Source organism: Microcaecilia unicolor, chromosome 5 (assembly GCF_901765095.1).
Source record: "Microcaecilia unicolor chromosome 5, aMicUni1.1, whole genome shotgun sequence".
Lineage (NCBI taxonomy): Eukaryota > Metazoa > Chordata > Amphibia > Gymnophiona > Siphonopidae > Microcaecilia > Microcaecilia unicolor.
The window spans coordinates 187323537-187343792 of NC_044035.1; the positions used below are offsets into that span (position 1 = coordinate 187323537).

General features: G+C 40.8%; 1 protein-coding gene across 1 annotated transcript in view; it reads right to left on the reverse strand.

The window, feature by feature from the left end:
- Nucleotides 1-20256, reverse strand: part of EDC4 (enhancer of mRNA decapping 4) — a 1195039-nt gene that overhangs the window by 673093 nt on the left and 501690 nt on the right. Inside the window, 4 exon segments of the mRNA XM_030203662.1 lie at nt 7556-7737; nt 12849-12902; nt 12905-12942; nt 13431-13503. Coding sequence (XP_030059522.1) covers nt 7556-7737; nt 12849-12902; nt 12905-12942; nt 13431-13503 — 347 coding nt within the window.

A 20256-nucleotide genomic window follows, 5' to 3' on the forward strand; every position in this document is an offset into this window, starting at 1 on the left:
CCTCCCCTATGCTCCTGCAGCTTGCTCTCTCCTATCTGGCGAACACTCGTCCACCACACATCGGCAGTCTTTTCTCTGCTGCCATCGCGCTGGCATCTCATCCCACCCACCATCCCCGCCACATTTTCCCTCCAAACTTACCTTGTTCACATTGCGGCATTAACCACACGCTGCTCCACTCCTCTCTGTAACCAGAGCCCTCCCTCTCTAGCATCCGACTCCTGCAGCAGGAAACAGGAAGTTTCACCAGAGAAGGCGGGACGCTAGACAGGGAGGGCTCCGATTACAGAAAGGAGTGGAGCAGCATGTGCTTAATGCCGCTGTGTGTACAAGGCAAGTTCGGATGGTGGCGTGCGTCAGGATGAGATGCCACAGAACAGGGTGGCAGGAGAGAAAAAGCTGCCGGTGTACAGCGGCGGGTAGGAGAGAACAAGCTGCAGGAGCACCGGGGAGGGAGGGGGCAGTGGTAGGAGATAGTAGCATGATGCGATTAATTGCGTTAAAATTATTGGTGCGGGTTAAAAATTTTAATGCGCTTATCACATTAAACGCGTAAGATGAACAGCCCAATGCCTAACAGTCCTAGCTTCTGTGTGCTGCCATGTGTGTTAAAAAGCTTTAGTTAATATTTACACATTAATGCTATTTAAAAAAAAAAAAAATCATCTTACGTTGTGACTGTTAATATAGCCCAGTCTCTACACCTGTAAACATCATACATATATTTTTTAAAAACCAAACATAGCTTTTTTACTTAAAAGGAAGAATGTCCTCCTACCAGATCCTAACTACAAAACTGGTAGGAGGACATGCTTCCTTTTAAGTAAAAAGCTATATTTGTTTGGGTTTTTTTTAATATATATGTTTACACAGTTATGTTGGGTACAGACTGGGCTATATATTAACAGTCGCAATGTAAGATGATTTTCTTTTCTTTAACAGAGTTAATGTGTAAAGATTAACTATAGCTTTTTAACACAAATGGCAGCGCACAGAAGCTAGGACTGTTAGGCATAATGAATAATGGATTTGTAATGCTTGACAGACAATTAAGATGAGTGACCCTATATATAGCAGGATCACCAACGTTTTTAAATCAGTAACGTTAACGGTTATTGGAATATACAACTCCAATGGCATAGGTTATGTTATCCATTTCTCTGATAAAGGATCGTGTTCTTGATATTACCTTTTAAGTGTTTAATACAATTTGCACTGTAAGTTCAGGTCTAGCGGTTGTGAGCACTGTTATTATATACAGTTTTTATATGATACACTTTCCCATGAATTACTACAGAGATATTTAGAAATTGAGTTTGAAACACATATGCCTGATAATATGTTTTGCCTTTTCACTGAAAGATGTACACCACATCCTTTAATGTCATAACTCTATTGTTTTTCATGTGGTACTTTATAATACTGGCAAATGTACATAGGGATTAACAATACCCTTCGCTTATTCTTTCTTTAAATAAGGTACTTTTCAGCATACATGGTTTTGGGATGCCTTGTCTTCAACACTGAGGAACACTAAGGAAACGGGCGCTAGCAAGGTTTTCCTTGGAGTGCGTATGTTTGACAGAGTGTGTGTGAGAGTGACTGTGTGAGAGAGTGAATGTGTGCGTGCATGTGTGTGTGTGACAGAGAGAGAGTGAGAGTGGGTGCGTGTCTGTGAGAGAGAGAGTGTGTGAGTATGTGTGCGTTGCACAGACTGTCTGTGAGACAGAGTGTATGAGATCGAGAGAGTGTTTAAGAGTGTGTGTGACACATAGAGAGTGAATGTGATACAGTGTGAAACAGAGTGTGTAAGAAAGACACTGACTGTGTGTGTGTGTGAGAGAGAGAGAGAGAGAGAGAGAGAGAGAGAGAGAGAGAGAGAGAGAGAGGAGAGAGAGAGAGAGAGAGAAAGAGATACCTCCTCCTCTCCCTCTGTGGTCTCAGGACCCCCTTTTCCCTTCCCCCTCTGGTCTCAGGATCCCCTCCCCCTCTGTCTGGCCTCTGGACCCCCTGCACTCTGGTCTCAGGACCACCCCTCCCCTGTGGTCTCAGGACCCCTTCCTCCTCCCTGGTTTCGGGACCCCCTCCCTCCCTCTGTGGTCTCAGGACCCCCTCCCCCCCTGTGGTCTCAGGACCCCCTCCGCCCCTCTCCCCCCTGGTCTCAGGTCCCCCCTCCCCCTCCTCTCTGCTCTGGACCCCCTCCCCTCTGGTCTCAAGACCCCCTCTCCCCCCCTGTGGTCTCTGGACCCCTCCCCCCCCTCTCAGGACCCTCTCCCCATCCTTCCATTTGTTTTCCCTCGTACTCACCCCAAGGTCGCTGCCCAGGCCTAGCCATTTTTCCTCCAGGCCGCCCACCCGAAACAGACCTACAAAGTCGGGCCATTAGAAACACAAAATCAGTTGTTTTTAAAAAGAAAGCGGCACCGCAGTCAGCCATTATGGCAGCCGCTCCTCGCGCCTCTCACGTCGCTGTGCTCCTCCGGGTCTACTCCAGGGGCAGTGATGAGAGAGGCGAGAGGAGCGGCTGCAGAGCCGACAGCCATGATGGCTGACTGCGGTGCCGCTTGCTTTTAACAGCAGCTGATTTTGTGTTTCTACTGGCCCAACTTTGCAGGTCTGTTTCGGGTGGGCGGGCCTGGAGGGAATTGGCTGGGCAGGGCTGCGACCTTGGGAGGGGGGGGGTGGAGGGGGGAGCATTTGCTGCGGCGACCTCGTGGGAGGTGGAGGATGGGAGCGGGAAACTGCATTCTTGCCGGCTGCTTCCGATACATCGTGACCTAATTGGTCCCAGGACTTAGAGGAAGAGCGGGCTCCACTGCTGCCCAATGCGCCGCCTGACTTTTTAGCCTATTACCTAGATCCCACGTTGCAGGCTGTAGTGGTGATAGTGAGAGGGGGGGCGTGTCGTTGTGGCGAGGGCGGTAGGGGCGGGGCCTCTTGCTCCTGTCTTGTGGTTGGTTACTGTTCCGGGTGACATCAGCGATCTACGGAGCCTTCCTGACTACCTCCGAGGGAGCCACGGTCCCAGGCAGTACAGAACGTTGGAGGTGAGAATGATTATATAGGATTAGTCTATAAACTATATTCTTTACATATGTATTCCACTATCTTAGATACTTTGTACTCTGTGTATATTTTTTTGAGTATGTTTGTTAATGAATGGAAAAAAAAAATATGCACAATCACTCACTGCATGGAAACACAATCAAAGAAAATACAAATATGCAATAAGACAAGCCAAACGGCAATACTACAAACAAAAATTGGGCCTGACTACAAAGACATGAAGAAATTATACCAACTCGTGGGCAAACTACTAGACATCACGGTGGTCACCACAACCAACACAGACATCCCACCTGCAGATAAACTTGCCAATACTTCAAAGAAAAACTTTGTACACCTACGCAACACTTTACCTCAGAACATCACCGACATCAGAAATTTCATCGACTGTATGGACCCAGTCCACGGCGAATATCCAGCGGACAGATTCTGGACACGCTTCCTTCCACTCACCGCTGAAGCAGTCAATCAAGCGATTAATAGGTTCTCCAAGACTCACTGCAAATTGAACATCTGCCCTAGTTACCTATTAAAATCCGCTCCCCACCACTTCACAGCAGACCTCACATCCCACTTAAACTACATGCTTCAACATGGTCTATTCCCTAAGGAAAACGGCAACATTCTACTCACCCCAATACCAAGACACCAAGAAAAAAAACAAACGACATCACCAACTACCGCCCAGTAGCATCAATCCCACTAGTAGTCAAACTGATGGAAAGCATGGCAACCTAAACAACTGACTACATAACAAATGTACAATACTGCACGAATCACAACAATCAGGATTCCGATCCAATACAGCACCGAAACAATACTAAATTACTCTCTTAGCCAAATTCAAACAAGAAATTGCAACAGGCAAAAGCGTACTTCTCCTGCAATCGACATGGTAAATCACAACATACTACTAAGCATCCTAGAATACTTCGGGATTGGTGGAAGTGTACTTAGCTGGATCAAGGGTTTCCTAACAACTAGAACATATCAAGTGAAATCAAATTCGAACATATCATCACCATGGAAAGCAAACTGTGGAGTACCTCAAGGATCACCACTATCACCACTCCTTTTCAACCTAATGATGACCCCACTAGCCAAGTCCTTATCTAATCAAGGCCTTAACCCTTTCATATACGCAGACGATGTCACAATATACATCCCCTACAAACATGACCTAACAGAAATCAAACTCAGCCTGAACATCATGAACTCATGGGCAAATGCATTTCAACTAAAACTTAATGCAGAAAAAACACACTGTCTCATCCTCTCATCCCAATATAACACGAACAAACCCACCAACATAACCACCTCAGACTATACTCTCCCTATCTCAGACAGCCTGAAAATTCTATGAGTTAGAATCGCCCAAAACCTCACACTAGACAGCCAAGTGAAAGCTACAACGAAGAAAATGTTCCACTCAATATGGAAGCTCAAACGAGTGAAACCTTTTTTCCCAAGGGAAATATTTCGCAACTTGGTACAATCTATGGTACTAAGCCATCTAGACTACTGCAACGGAATCTATGCAGGATGCAAAGAACAAATCATAAAAGAAACTCCAAACTGCTCAAAACACAGCAACCAGGCTTATATTTGCAAAAACGAGATTCGAAAGCACCAAAAACTGCACTGGCTCCCAATCAAAGAACGCATCGCGTTCAAAATCTGCACCCTGGTTCACAAAATCATCTATGGAACAGCCCCGGGATACATGACAGACCTCATAGACCTACGAACCAGAAACACATTAAGATCAACACGAACATACCTAAATCTCCATCACCCAAGCTGCAAAGGACTCGAATAAAAATCAACCTATATATCCAGCTTCTCCTATATAAGTACGCAACTATGGAACGCAATACAAATGCCGTGAAAACAACATATCACCACCTGAACTTCCGGAAACTACTAAAACTAACTGTTCAAAAAGGCATACCCTAACGATGCAACTTAAATGCCTCAACCCAGCAACACAACAAAACCAAAGCTCGTACTGGACTTAACTTAACACTTCCTTCTTATGATTCCCCAATGTGTCTGTCACACATTAACCTCACTTTATCACAACCTCACTCTGTATTTGTTCGCCTCTATAGTACTATGTAAGCCACACTGAGCCTGCAAATAGGTGGGAAAATGTGGGATACAAATGTAACAAATAAACAAATGCATAGATTTTTATGTATTCTATATTTTTTATAGACTCCTAATGCAGGCCAGGCGGCCAAAACACAGATTCATGTAGAGTCGAGCCATCCTTTTATTAAAGTTTTACAGAACCATCACTGACTATGTTTTTCGTTCTCATCTTCACTGATACTTCTCAGAGAAACATGCAGCCAACAGCACTAAGCTTAACTATATACTAAACTCCTTTGTAAAGATGCTGAAAAAAAGGAATATCTGTACTGCCAATATAAATAGAGTTCTGGTAACAAAAAAAGTTCCACAAGTAGTGAGGAAAACTTTCAGGGTGTTTTTTTTAAGTAACTGTCAAAAAACTGAGGGGACTCAAAGCTCTCTAAATTATAGGTATATAAGAATATGAGAACACTTAACAGGCCCTTCAGAAGACCTAACACACATGGTGCATTGCCCTGATGCTGTTCGCTGGCTCCCAGCCTAGAACAGCATTTAACCAACTCTGAAACTAACAGTAAAATCTTAACGCACCACAGAGGCAGCGTGTTCTTTTTTGGCAAATGCTGCCACCACAAATCCACTTTAGGCAAACAAACTTGGAAACGGGGGTAAAGACGCGAAATAGCCTTCACCACCCAAAGGGTAGCATCTGGGGTGACCCATTGAGCAGTGATTATTTCTTGATAAGCCTCATGCACTTGAAAGACTTAGGCAGAGTTTCTAGTGCTTGCCATTTTAGGATGTCTCTAATGAGGCTTCCTCAAAACACGAACTCCTCTGCCGCAGGAGAGCCTGCACAACCATCTGGACACTGCTCCAATGCTGCTCTATGTTTCCACAGCAGGAGCAGCGTTTAACAACTTTGGCAGCCATTACAAAGAAAACAAAGTAAAACCATGATGACTCACCCAGGAGCACCAGCTGTCGGAGTCCTACCTGTTGAACTCAGTGATGCTGGAAGTATACTCATACCCTCTCCACTAAGCAGCCATTTATATTGGTCCAAACCAGTCCTCCTGCAGCCAAGGCGGTGGGCTTTAAAGAATTAGCCCCAATTTTTTTTTCCAGTGAGGAAGGAAAATGGAGAAAAGTGGTGGAAGGACCTGGTATCACCAGGTGTAGCCCCTAAAGCCAGCACACTCAGCCGTACATCCCAAGTGACCATCCGCCTGGTGAAGATAGAGATCACTGAACTGAACTGTCTTATAGGCCAGAATGCTCCTTGGTCCAGTCAGTATTCTCTATCTCCACCTGCTGGTAGATGGTCACAACCCACAAATCTTTGTATTCATCTGCTGCTGACGCTAAGGAACATTGGCTCCCTATAGCTTTTTCATATCCAGTTCAAGATTTTGACCTGTACATTCAAAGCTTCTCATACTAGCACCCCCTCCTATTTGGCAAACCTTAACCGCAGGTCTAGAAGAGTGGAAAAATGCCGTGGTGCAGCACACTCACTGCCATGGGCCACAGCCTGCAAACTATTAAAAGTGAAAACTGGGTTCCACTATAAATGCTAGATTTAAAAGAAAACTATAGATGTATCCAATTCAGCCTTATAACTGTCTACCTCTCTTCCTTCTTTCTTATGGTTTACCAAGTATTTTTTTTATCTCTACATATACACTGTGTTTGAAGTATATTTGGCAACATAAATATTATGGGGAGGGAACTGTCCTCATTGGGGTGCAGGGGGATTAGTCAGGGGGAAACTAACCTAGAACAGTTGGTAGTAGTCCAGGAGATAACTGGTGAGTGGGAACTGTCCAGGTGGGAACTAACCTAGAACAGTTGAAATAAAGCATCAATTGTCAGCCAGGATTGTTGCTGCAATTATCTAATTAAATTAAGGAGAGGAAGAGAAGGGGGGGGGGGGAATCTCCAGGCAGTGCAAAGACTCACAGCCCCAGGCCACAAACTGGCTATGATTGAACTAGAAGAAATAGGAGCAGGTGAAAGATGATTCAAGTTCAAACACAGGAAAAGAAGTTAAAAAGCAAAGTAAAATGTGTGCATCATGGTCACAGAGAAAGGAATGAAATTTGAAAGAATATATTGGATTTCCTAGGAAAATTGTGGAGAGAGAATACAATGATGAGAATGTATAAGGAAGGAGCAGAGGAAAACAAAAACACAAGAAAATCCAAAAGAGCTTTGCTTTAAGGAAATTATAAGTGAATAGTATCAAAAGCTGCAGAATATTCTAGTTGGATAAGGACTAACTAAACAGGGGCTTTAGACCATCAGAATGTAGTGAGTGCAGCTATAGCGCTGTAATGTTTACCATTATGTATTCAATCAGGGCACTATAAGAAAATAAGTCCCATATTACCTGAAGAGTGGTGCTGGGAGTCATGAAGGCATCAGGTGTCATCAGCTTGGGCTTCACATCATTGGAAAGAGTCAAGAAGTCCGCTGGTAGGGGTAGATCAGTTATGCGTCGCAAGTCAGGCTGAGAACTATGTATGGATCCCTTCTCCTCAGAGCCCAGATCTGCCAAATGATCTGAAAATGCTTCAGGGGAAAAAAAAAAAAGAATACTTGAAAAGGAGTGTATATAGCACGGTACTACATGGGACCACAAAGGCTACCAGAAAATAAGTGGAATCAGATATTCCTAAAGTGGAACAACTGAAACCTGATATCTTAATAGTAAATAGAACATTAGGAAAGGTTAACTCATCAGCTTTTAGTATCATCAAATTTTAACTCTTTTTCTTCTGGGTGATTACACAAAATAGCTTTGGTAACAAAGCAGAATGGCACTAAGAAACCTTTGAGATGGTGGTGCTCAAGCAACATTTAATTACAATACATACTATACGCATTAACTTTGGCTTCTCTCAAGGGGCAATGTCTCCAAATGGGTTGGTCCTGCACATACCATACTACTAAGCAATGGCATGTGCAATATGATCTCAATCTCTCAAATTTACTGCCACTGCCAACACTCACTGTTACACTTGCATCGTGCCAAAGATCTTCAGTGGAGATCAACCTAGTGTTTTTACAACTGCAAAAACTGGCAAAAAGGCTTTGCCCATGCAGTTCTGTTGCAGTAAAATATGTTGGGTCATAATCATGACGTTTTTGGCACCATCAATTTCTATGGGGACAAACTTCGGTTTAGTGCACCATTGATAAGTGCAAGATTCGCTTATATGCATGGTTTAAGACCGCTCCTCTGCAGGAAAGACTCCGCATAAGCGCACGCACGGAATATGGAAGCCAATTAGCACATGACAAAGGGGTGGTAAATTTGAAATCTTGTTGGTTAACTGCCACAGGTAGAATAAGCGAAAGAATGTTGTTAGAGTGTACACTGGAGTCGTCGTCATAGTCACGCAACTGTAAGACTAACACTGGCTGAACAAATAGAAGTTCTTAAAATATTAGAGGAGTCTGGTAGCCGTGTTAGTCCACTCTTAAGGTTATCAATAGAAATCAAACAAAATAAAACATGGAAAAGAAATAAGATGATACCTTTTTTATTGGACATAACTTAATACATTTCTTGATTAGCTTTCGAAGGTTGCCCTTCTTCGTCAGATCGGAAATAAGCAAATGTGCTAGCTGACAGTGTATATAAGTGAAAACATTCAAGCATTACTATGACAGTCTGACAGGGTGGGAGGATGGGGGTGGGTAGGAGGTATGCATGGGGACATCAAAGTATATCATTGATATTCTAACAGGATGGGTGTGGATAGGTGAGGGGTGGGGTGATGAACAGAGAAATACAGCTTTATGGTTTATAATGGGCTAGGAACCCCAGATCCTTGTTAAGACATACAATCCAGAGCTGGAAAAACTGAGGAAAATCATAAGAGATCTACAACCTATACTCCAGGAGGATGAATTACTGAAAGAGATATTCCCAACCCCACCAGTACTGGCCTGCCGACAGCCACCCAACTTAAAACACAAGCTAATCAGAAGTAAACTTCCATCACAGACTGAAAAGGAACAGAAGGGCACACGTCCCTGTAATTTATCCAGTTGCAAACTATGCCAAAATATTTCACAGGACCCCACAGTTATCCACAAAGGAAAGATATTCAACATAAAGGGATCTTTCGCTTGCTCATCTTCCAATGTGGTATATATCATTCAGTGTAAAAAATGTAACGAAGGATGCTATATTGGAGAAACAGGCCAGATGCTTAAGACAAGATTCAATTTACATAGACATCACATGAACAATACAGCCAGTAGGGCCCCCACCCCGGTGGGACAGCACTTCACAGAACCAGGACACTGTACCAGTGATTTCACAGTGAGAATACTGAAAGGTAACTTTAAAACCATACAAGAACGTAAGACCTTTGAAGTCAGAATAATTGAATATTTTAACACCCAACAGAAAGGACTTAACAAGGATCTGGGGTTCCTAGCCCATTATAAACCATAAAGCTGTATGTCTCTGTTGATCACCCCACCCCTCACCTATCCACACCCATCCTGTTAGAATATCAATGATATGCTTTGATGTCCCCATGCATACCTCCTACCCACCCCCATCCTCCCACTCTGTCAGACTGTCATAGTAATGCTTGAATGTTTTCACTTATATACACTGTCAGCTAGCACATTTGCTTATTTCCGATCTGACGAAGAAGGGCAACCTTCGAAAGCTAATCAAGAAATGTATTAAGTTATGTCCAATAAAAAGGTATCATCTTATTTTCTTTTCCATGTTTTATTTGGTTTGATTTCTATTGATAACCTTAAAAAATTAGAAAACAAGTCAAGCATCTATTGCTAAGAATATGGTGTCAATCCCAGTCAAATTTCACGTATCTTGAAGCAGAAATATCAGCTTCTGGAAGACTGGCAAAACAATACAAATCCACACAGGAAACAAAAACGGGCAGGAAAAGCTGAGGCGGTAGAAGATGCTCTTCTTCGGTGGTTTTCTCAAGTCAGGAGCAGACAGTTTCCTGTCAGTGGTCCACTGCTTATGGAGAAAGCTAATCAGCTAGCTGAAAATCTTGGACTAACTGAATTGAAAGCCACTGTTGGATGGTTGGAAAGATGGAAGGAAAGGAACAACATAAAATTCAAGAAACAGCATGGTGAAAAACAAGATGCTGATGACTTTGGTGCTGAAAATTGGGTTGTTTCAGTTCTTCCTACCATCTTGAACGAGTTCACACCTCGTGACATTTTCAATGCTGACGAAAACGGTCTCTACTGGCGAGCGATTACTGATGGAACACTTGCATTCAAACAAGCTGAAACTACAGGAAGTAAAACGTCGAAGGACCGACTGACAATCCTCCTTTGCTGCAATATGGATGGGAGTGAGAAGTTGGAACCACTCGTCATTGGAAAGAGCAAACAGCCCCGTTGCTTCAAGAATGTTAAGCGACTTCCTGTGTCATACGAGCCTAACGCAAATTCATGGATGATGGGGGAAATTTGGAAGCAGTGGCTAAAGAAGTTAGACACTAGAATGAGGGCACAAAAGCGTCAGATTTTGTTGCTTTGTGATAATTGTGCTGCACACAGTGATGATGTCAGGCTGTCCGACAAGGTGGTCTTCCTGCCACCAAACACTACCTCTCTGATCCAACCTATGGATCGGGGCATAATAGCCAATTTCAAACATTATCGGGCTCTTGTGCTACGTCATCTGATGAGTGTTATGACCAGACTGGCAAGGATAAACGTACTGTTGAATTCGTAATCTATCCACTGTTGGATTCCCTACATATGCAGAAAGAAGCCTGGAATCATGTTACACAGGCAACCATTGTGAACTGCTACAAGTGGGCAAGCTTTGTTAAGGACGTGGAGAGGGACGAAACAGTGCATGCAGCTGTTGCAAACGCATCAGATGAACAGGTTATTGACATCCCAGCTGGTGTTACTGAAGAGGAGTTTCATCACTACGTAGCTGTTGATTACGATCTACAAACAGCTGACGACAGCATTCATGTCGATATGCGCCTACATGCAGTCAATGGCTGATGATGAAACAGATGATGAAATGAGCAGCGAGGCACATGCTGACGAAATTCAACAACCTCCTGTCACTTTTTCAAGAGCGCTGGAGAGTCTCAACACCGCGTGGGCCTATCTGGAGGCCACTGGATGTCAGTGCTATGACAGTTTTTACTGTCTGGCAGACATAGAGGCATATTTTCAAAGCACTTAGCCTTCCAAAGTTCCATAGGTTTCTATGGAACTTTGGAAGGCTAAGTGCTTTGAAAATATGCCTAATAGTCTATGGAACTTACAGACAAGAGTTTACAGAGGACTATGACTGATTACTTCAAGTAAGCCTAACATCAGTTAACAGAGACTGTATAACGTCAGTTACGCTCCGGTTAACTGCATGTATTTCTTTGGTCCCAGACCCCTGCACTTAAGTGGATTGCACTATATATATATATATATATATATATATATATATGTGTGTGTACAGATATATATATATATATATATATATATATATATATATATATATATATATATAGATAATATGTATTTTACTGCAACAAACTGCATGGGCAAAGCCATTTTACCAGTAAACCGAGCAGCTTCAACCTGTAAACCACAGAGCAATCTTACAAAGGCAGACTGAAGTTATTGTATTTACATGTTTAACACTGGATCCAAACTGCATCTTTAAACCATTTAAAATGTAGAATGGTTTTGGAAAATATTCCTGAATAGTATTTCTAAGCTAATTTCATTCTCCTCCCTTTAGGTCGCTAGCTCTTTCTGTTGCCCCCATTTTAACAAGTACATAGCATATCCTATCTCCTCTATACTATAGGACCTAGGCAAAGTGCTAGAAATTTCTCCAGTAATGCACATAATTCAGCCTCAAAGTCTCCTGGACTTCTCTGAATTCATGTATCCTGCACATTTAATGCAGTGTTGTCGGTGTTCCACAATCAGGAATCATGGCATGCATTTGATACTGTGGTACACAATGGCTGCTATTAAGCCATTCCAACTCATACAATATAAGGCATTCCCCAAGCCCTTCAGTAACAAGAGAATGATTTTCTATTGGGATATTTCTCTGTATTCTTACCTTATTTATGATGCACTAAATACAACCTCCCCGCCCCCCCCCCCCCCCACACACCACCACAAACAGTCTTCACAAATGAGGTCTCAGTTACTTTAGCAAACAAATACAAATATAAAACAGGGGCTCTGTAGACTCTTACCTGAATTAAGACTACCTAAGTTGTGTAGTTGGGTGAACAGACTAATGAACTGCAGGATGACAGAGCAGTACAGTAAAACCAAAGCAGATAGTGAATCATGAAGCTCAGTAATTACAATGGTACTTGTGAACTCTCTTTTCTATATTTAGTGCAACTGATCTATATTTAGTGTAATATTCAAGCCTTTCTCCTATTTTACATGGTAATTAGGAGACTGTATGAACAGGTTCTTTTTTTCAAACTTTTAGATACCAGATAACCCAGCATTTCCAAGATATTTTTTTAAACTGCAAGCCTTTTGGATGATTCAGTGCAAGGCTTAGGTTCCTGAGTCTCTGGTTGGCTGTACTGAGTTAAGCTGACTCACCTATGTAAAGCTAAGAACAAATGAGAACTCATGGCTCCAGTAAGACCTTCTCTATACCAAAAGGAGAGCACTTACCAAAATCTGATGGGATGTATGGACTCCACTCAATGTAGCAGCATCCACCATTGAGGAGGCTGAAACCGAATCTGAACATCCTGCAGAGCCCTGAAAAATTCATATAAATTCTATAACTTGCCAATGCACAAGTCACACTGCCTCTCCCTGCAACACCAGTGCACATACAAAACATCTCTTTTTTCCCAAGACACATACAGCTTTTTCATACTTTCTTTTGAATAATTAAGAAATGAGTTTTAAAACTGATAATAAAACCTAACAACTATTCTAAACACAGTCTTCGAAATGGACATTTCAGACTAGGAAGGCATAAAGAAACATAGGGAATTAGGAAATAGCCAAGAAGAAAGGACTACCAAAACAAAACGGAATGCTCAAACAGGAAAGAGGGATCTCCAACCCCATGCACAATTCAGCCTCACGAGTCAAGTTAGAAATAGACAAAAGCCACTAACAATGTGTGAAAAGGGGAGAACCAATCTATCCCTCCATATACACTATGAACTTTCCACATAGAGAGGGGAATGTCAAATAAGAAATAGTTAACAGGTACATGAATTCCTTGAGCTATTTACTTTGTGTGCACACAGAAAAGCTTGATCAGTACTCCTGCTGCAGATTCAACAGCTCCGGGTCCTTGTGATCCTTCTGTTAAAAAAAAAAAAAAGAGAAGAAAAAGTAAATAAAATATGGAAACAGTTGGCAACACTGATCCTTAACACAAGCCCTAACCAGTACTTAACCACAACCATCATCTATGAAACAGTATCCTTCAACTTGATACCACACACACCAAGAAAAATTAACTGCACCATATTATAATTACTATTCTATGACTGCAACAAAACAATGAACTACAAAGATGGAGCATATGACTTTGCTGCTATGTTTAGAGAACTCTTCTATAGCTTCGGGTATACATGGGAGGTTTCTCACCTACACACTGTTCTACTTCAGGTATGCTGCACTACTCCCCCCCCCTCCCCCCCATCTTTGTTTTTGTGTGTTTCTGTTAGCCTTTATTATCAGTCACAGGCAGGAATTTCTGGCTGATCACAAGCTCTGATAAGATCCCTGTTACTATGGCAGCCCAGTGTCTTGTTACTCATAACTTTTTCAGTTATGAGATGGTAAGGACCCAATTAATCTCCAGTACATATATACAAGACCTATGATTGGTGTGGGGGAGAGGATATGACTACATCATTAGTACTATAAAAATATGCTGGAGTTCCTTAGAATTAGCCTCTGGCAAGAGAGTTTTTTGTCCCAATTTGGGGCGTTGTCTTTGCTAGTTGGCGAATTCTCCAGGAAATACTCTTTTCTTGGTAAGACACTATTCTTTATAAGAGACAACTATTAACCTTTTTTATATTTCTTTCCCTTCTCTTTGTTATCTGATTCTTATACAAACGTGCTTTCCAGAGTTAGACCAAATGGTATTTCCTCTTGCTGGTCTTTTTTCTCTTTTCAACTGTTCTTTAGATAATTAACCTTTTATAATTACCAACCTACTGATGTTAAATTTTAAGTTTGTTATTATTTTTCCACAACTTGCTACTGATCTCTGATCCTGTGCTGGTGAGTAATAAAGATCCGGGGTTTTTTTCTACTTTGTTTCTTTACTTCTGAGAATAGTATCCAAACGCAGCTAGTACAACACTGAATGCTGTTTCCTGACTGTATAACCTTGCTGAACAAAAATATTCAGCTAAAGTTGGACAAGAAAATATGCAAACAAGACAACCACCCTAGAAACCACAAGCAATGTGTCCTAGGAGAGTGGGTGATGGCCCCTACTTTGCATATGTACCACATAGGGCAGACTGTAGAATCACGAGGGCCTTTTGCTTAAAGGGGACAAGGAAATTTATATCTGAAGAATAAGCAGTGAGATTTTCATTAAGAAAATCCAGCAGATAGTGTATTGCACCTCTATGATAGGAACTGCATTGGCTGTTGATTTATTCATAGACAACAAACTTATTACATGGACTATTAATGCAGGGTTCCTAAACATGCTACCTGCAATGGGAATGGGAACCCCACAGTCACTAAGGTTTTCAGGTTATCCACTGAATATGCATGAAAAATCTGCATGCTTTGTAAACTCAGCATATGGAAAGTTAACATGCATATTCACAGTAGATATCTAGAAAAAACACACTGGCAGTGGCATCCCTAGAACTGGTTTAAGTCTTAATATAACAAAGGAGCCACTAACTCAAACACTTGAAATGGTTACATCCCACATAGAATACTGCAATTTGCTCAAATAAAATAAAAAGGGATTATATATTGTCTGCTACATAGGATGTAATTGGTAAGTCCAGGGAGAAAGTCTTAAATGAAAGCTTCTCATCTATGAAATTAATCTACCAATTAAGCCCAGAATGGCAATACTTTTTTTTTAAGAAGTAATGTGGAAGTAAGCTTTCCTGAAATCTGAGTGGGAAAATGTTTTAGTTACCAACTTGAATAATTTGTAGCCTCATGTGTCCAATTTGAAAGCACTGTTGCTCACTTGTGAACAGATGTTTTCAGCAGACAGCAGGATTCCTCAGGTACACAACTGGATGTATGTTAATTTATTCATCTTTAGTGATTCCATATGCCACCCTTCGACCATTTATTTAAAACATTTATAGCCCGCAGGTTACAACTTAACATACACAAAGATACACCAAATAAAACCAAAATTACCATGAATAAAATGCGGCTTACAAAATTACATAAAGTTACATATCAATGAGGGTATTGACTGAATTACTGTTTGAAACATGTTCAATCAAGACGAAGAAGGTGTGGACTGAGTGAAGTAGTTGGGATAAGCCTTCTCAAACAAAAATGTTTTTAAGGATTTCTTCATGGTCGGCAATCTCTTTTAAGGACCTTGGTAGACTGTTCCAATACTTTGGGCTGACATAGGAAAAGATGAGGAAAGAGCAATTTATATCGAACAGATTTATAGCTTGGGTAGTGTAAGTTGAGGTATGATCGACCTGTGAAGGAAGCATTTCTGGATGGTAGATCTATCAATCTTCCATGTAGGCAGGGGCCTCCCCATAGATAATCTTGTGAGTTAACGAGCAGATTTTGAAGGTTAGACGATCTTAAATGGGGAGCCAATGAAGGTTGAAACAAAGAGGGTCAGCGTGTTCAAAGCGTGATTTGCCTAAAATAAGTCTAGCATGTGTTTTGAGTAGTCTGCAGGTTGTCAGATAAATTTTCAGCTACCAGCATAAATACCACTGCAGTAGTCTATATGTGAAAGGACTAATCAATGAGTGAGAGTGTGGAAGAGGTCTCTCGAGAGGAATTTCCTGATACGCCGCAATATCCCATTGAGTGGAACATTTGTTTAGTGATGAGATTAACCTGGTTATCCAATTGTAAGTGAGTATCTAACAAGACACCAAGGATTTTCAGGGTTGATGAGACTGGAAGAGTAGAATCCCCATTGACAAGTAAAGTCGGATAACCTTGTTATGTTGGGACGATGGGATGAGACACTATTTTGCCCTTGAGTTTAAATTGAAACGCTGCTGCCCAAGATTCCTGATGGCAAAGCTGGCAGTTATTTTGTCGGTGATTTCTGCAAGTGTTGTTTTGAAAGGGATGTAGATGGTCACGTCGCCCGCATAGATGAATGGGTTGAGGCCAAGATTGGATAAGGCTGTTGCAAGAGGATTAACATGATGTTGAAAGTGTAAGGGAAAGGGGTGAGCCTTGGGGCACTCCACAAGAAGCGGTTCACGGTGCAGAAATGGCAGAGTTTGGATTTAACTGGTACGTTCTTAGGGATAAAAGCCCTTCAACCAGTTAAGCACATTGCCTCCTATACCAAATGTATCTAATAGGTGAAGTAGAAGAGTATGATTCACCATGTCAAATGCACTTGACATATCAAATTGGATTAATACCCTTATTCCCAGTAGATAATAATTGCTTGAAGTTCTACAGGAGGGTAACTAACACTGTTTTGGTGCTGTACTGTTGTCGAAAATACTACCCTTTAGTATTACTTCACATCACAATGCACCATACTGTAGTAACATTAACTACTTCTCACTGTTCATTATATATTTTTCATATGCCTTAAAGTAAACTCTAAGCAGACGGGAAAGTTTTCTAAAAAAAAGTGTGCCTTCAGCTGCCTCCTAATGATTCTACTGCACAACCTGTCTCAACCAATGCAGCAATGATTTCTGTTCAGATAATATAGTAGTATATTTAGACTTTCTATACCGCCCATACCAACCAGCAGACTAGGCAGTGTAAAAACCATATTAAGAAACAGAAAGGAATTATAATTGCATAAAGGACAGGGTATATCCATACAGAGGGATAGGGTTCAGTTATCATCTAGGCCATTACATACAGATAAGGAGGATTCAACAGACATTGTCCCTTATAGAATTACAGTGCCAAGATGAGAAATCAAATTCATGCATTAGATCAAGTGTCACATGTTTGGCCATAAAGCCAGGTTTTTATAGCTGTTCTCCTTTAAGAAGGGATACTATAGGGGTTTTCTATACTGCTAACATTCTAAAAGGATTCAAGCATTTACAGTAATAGAAGAGGCTCCAATAATAAGAATTAACAATCTGAAAATTACGTTAAATAGCTTATAAATACATAATAAAATTAACTAGAACAAATTAAAATCCAAAATCTTTAAAATAAAAAAAAAAAATTATTGCTCAAATAAGTAGGTTTTAACATTTCCTAAAAGAAAAAGAAGACGGTACAAGCTTCAATTCCAAGGCAATTTATTCCAATCCTGTCCCAGATAAAAGGAAAAGAACCTCAAAACCAATTTGAATCAGAAGTGGGGGGGGGGGGGGGGGGGGGGGGGGGGGGGGGGGGGGGGGGGGGGGGGGGGGGGGGGGTGGGGGGGGGGTTGGGTTAAAGAAGGAAAAAAACAACCTCAGAGTTCTCAAGAAACCTAATGTTCTATCTACAGATGGAAATACCAACAACTCACTTAAACCCTTGGAGTTCAGGCCAAATAGCAATTTAAAAATTAAACAAAGTCTTACTGCTTAATCGAATTTGAGAATAAAGTGAATTAAAGTAATCCAACTGTGATAACAGAACTGCTTGACCTACAGTTATAAAATCTTCTTTCACTAATGAGGATCTTATTGCCCGTAGCTGTCGGAGCCTAAAAGAAAAAACATCTTCTACTAAGGGGATTTATCTGTTTACAAAGTTAAAGTGGAATCTAAAATTACACCTAGCACCCTGAAATGGTCTTCAATTTTTAATTCTTCCCCAGAAAAGTAGAAGGATGTGGTAGCCGTTTTCCCCAGAAAACAATGTGACTGCTGTATTTGGGAGTCTATCTCCAAACCTTGTTTTCTGTTTATTCAATTTTAAGAGATGGTTCATAGCCCAATTATCTATTAAAGAAATGTAACATTTGATAGAATTTAAAGTACTATCAACACTCTGCAGAACAGTACCCAAAAGACATAGATCATCTACATAAGATTATTTACGCAAACATAAAAATATATACCTTTCAGCAAGAACTTGGAAGAAATTACCAATCAAATCACTCTTGGACTGACCACAATGGAAAAATGGCAAATTCCTTGCATCTGAAACTAAACGCCAAAAAGACCCACTGTCTCATTTTATCGTCTCAATATAACAATTATAATCCCACCACTTTAAATACCCCAACCTTTCACTGCCAATCTCGGATAATTTGAAACTTCTAAGGATCACAATAGATTGATACTTAACACTACAGTCTCAAGTGACCAACACCACAAAGAAAATGTTCTACTCAATGTGGAGACTCAAGCGAATAAAACCTCTTTCCCCGTGAAGTCTTCCGCAATTTGATACAATCCATGGTCTTGAGCCAGATGGATTACTGCAACGCTATATATGCGGGATGCAAAGAACAACTGCTCAAGAAATTACAAATGGCCCAAAATACTGCGGCAAGACTGATATTTGGAAAATCTAAATTTGAAACTGCAAAACCACTCAGAGAAATTCTGCATTGGCTCCCTATAAAAGAACGAATAGCCTTTAAAATATGTATATTAATCCACAGTGTATATTAAAATATGTATATTAATCTACGGTGAGATACCAGAATACATGCTTGAATTGGTTGATTTACCACCTAGAAACAGAACCAGTTCATCGCGATCTTACCTGAACTTACATTACCCAGACTGCAATGGCTTAAAGTATAAATCAATTTACGCCTCAAACTTCACCTACATTGGCACTCAACTGTGGAACGCCTTACCCAAATTAACAAAAACTACCCAGAACTACCTAAACTTTAGGAAATCATTGAAAACAGTATTGTTCAAGAAGGCTTATTCCCCAGGTTCAACATAATCAGAATTATCCCTTACTATTATAAGATCCAACAGACTCTAATTACATGTTATCTTTCATATTTACTACTGATTGTTATTTATATCTTACTTCAATACCCATCGTTGTTTAACTGTTATTTTCTTATTCTGCTAAATTTGAAAAATTGTACTTCTTGCATTGTAACTTACTACAATATTTTTGTAAGCCACTTTGAGCCTGCTATCAGTGGGAAAAGGTGGGATACAAATGTGATAAATAAATAAGATAATATAAAAATTTCACCATCCAGAAAACTGTCACCCAGGGAACTCAAATATACATTAGGGAGAGAGCAGAGCACTACGAAACTCCACAGCCATGGTTACAACTAGTAGATCTTCCACCCTCTCCTTAACAGTGTAAGACCTATTCTTTAAAAACTGTTCAAACCATCCAAGCACTCACCTAGAAATACCCAATTCATTTAAGAAGAACTGAATGATCAACATCGTCAAATGCCGTTGATATGTCAAATTGTAACAAAAAGCTTGTTTTCCTGCACTAAGATATGTCTTGCTTTTAGTGAGGACAAGCAGTTTTTCTGTACTATGTTGTGGTCTAAAACCATGTTGCGTTTTATGAAATATATTAAAAGCCTCCAAAAGTTTTTGAAATTGTTTATTCACTAGAAACTCTAAAGGTTTAGCCATCCAGAGAATACTTGCCATAGCATAGTAATCTTCAACTTCAATCAAGTCTCAACCAAACGATTTTGGCAAAGGAATTAAAATAATTTCTGATAGTGACTGTGAATAATGACTTATCAGCAGCCCATTAATAAAATCTTGTCAGACACTGAAAAACTTGTACTGGAACTTCACTTAATAAATAGGATAGACTTACGTCTAATATATAATTCTTTTTTTATAATCTGATAAGAAGTTTGTGAAGAAACAGTCTGTTTTAACAATGTAAAATGTATGGAGGAGTGGCCTAGTGGTTAGGGTAGTGGACTTTGGTCCTGGGGAACTGAAGAACAGAGTTAGATTCCCACTTCAGGCATAGGCA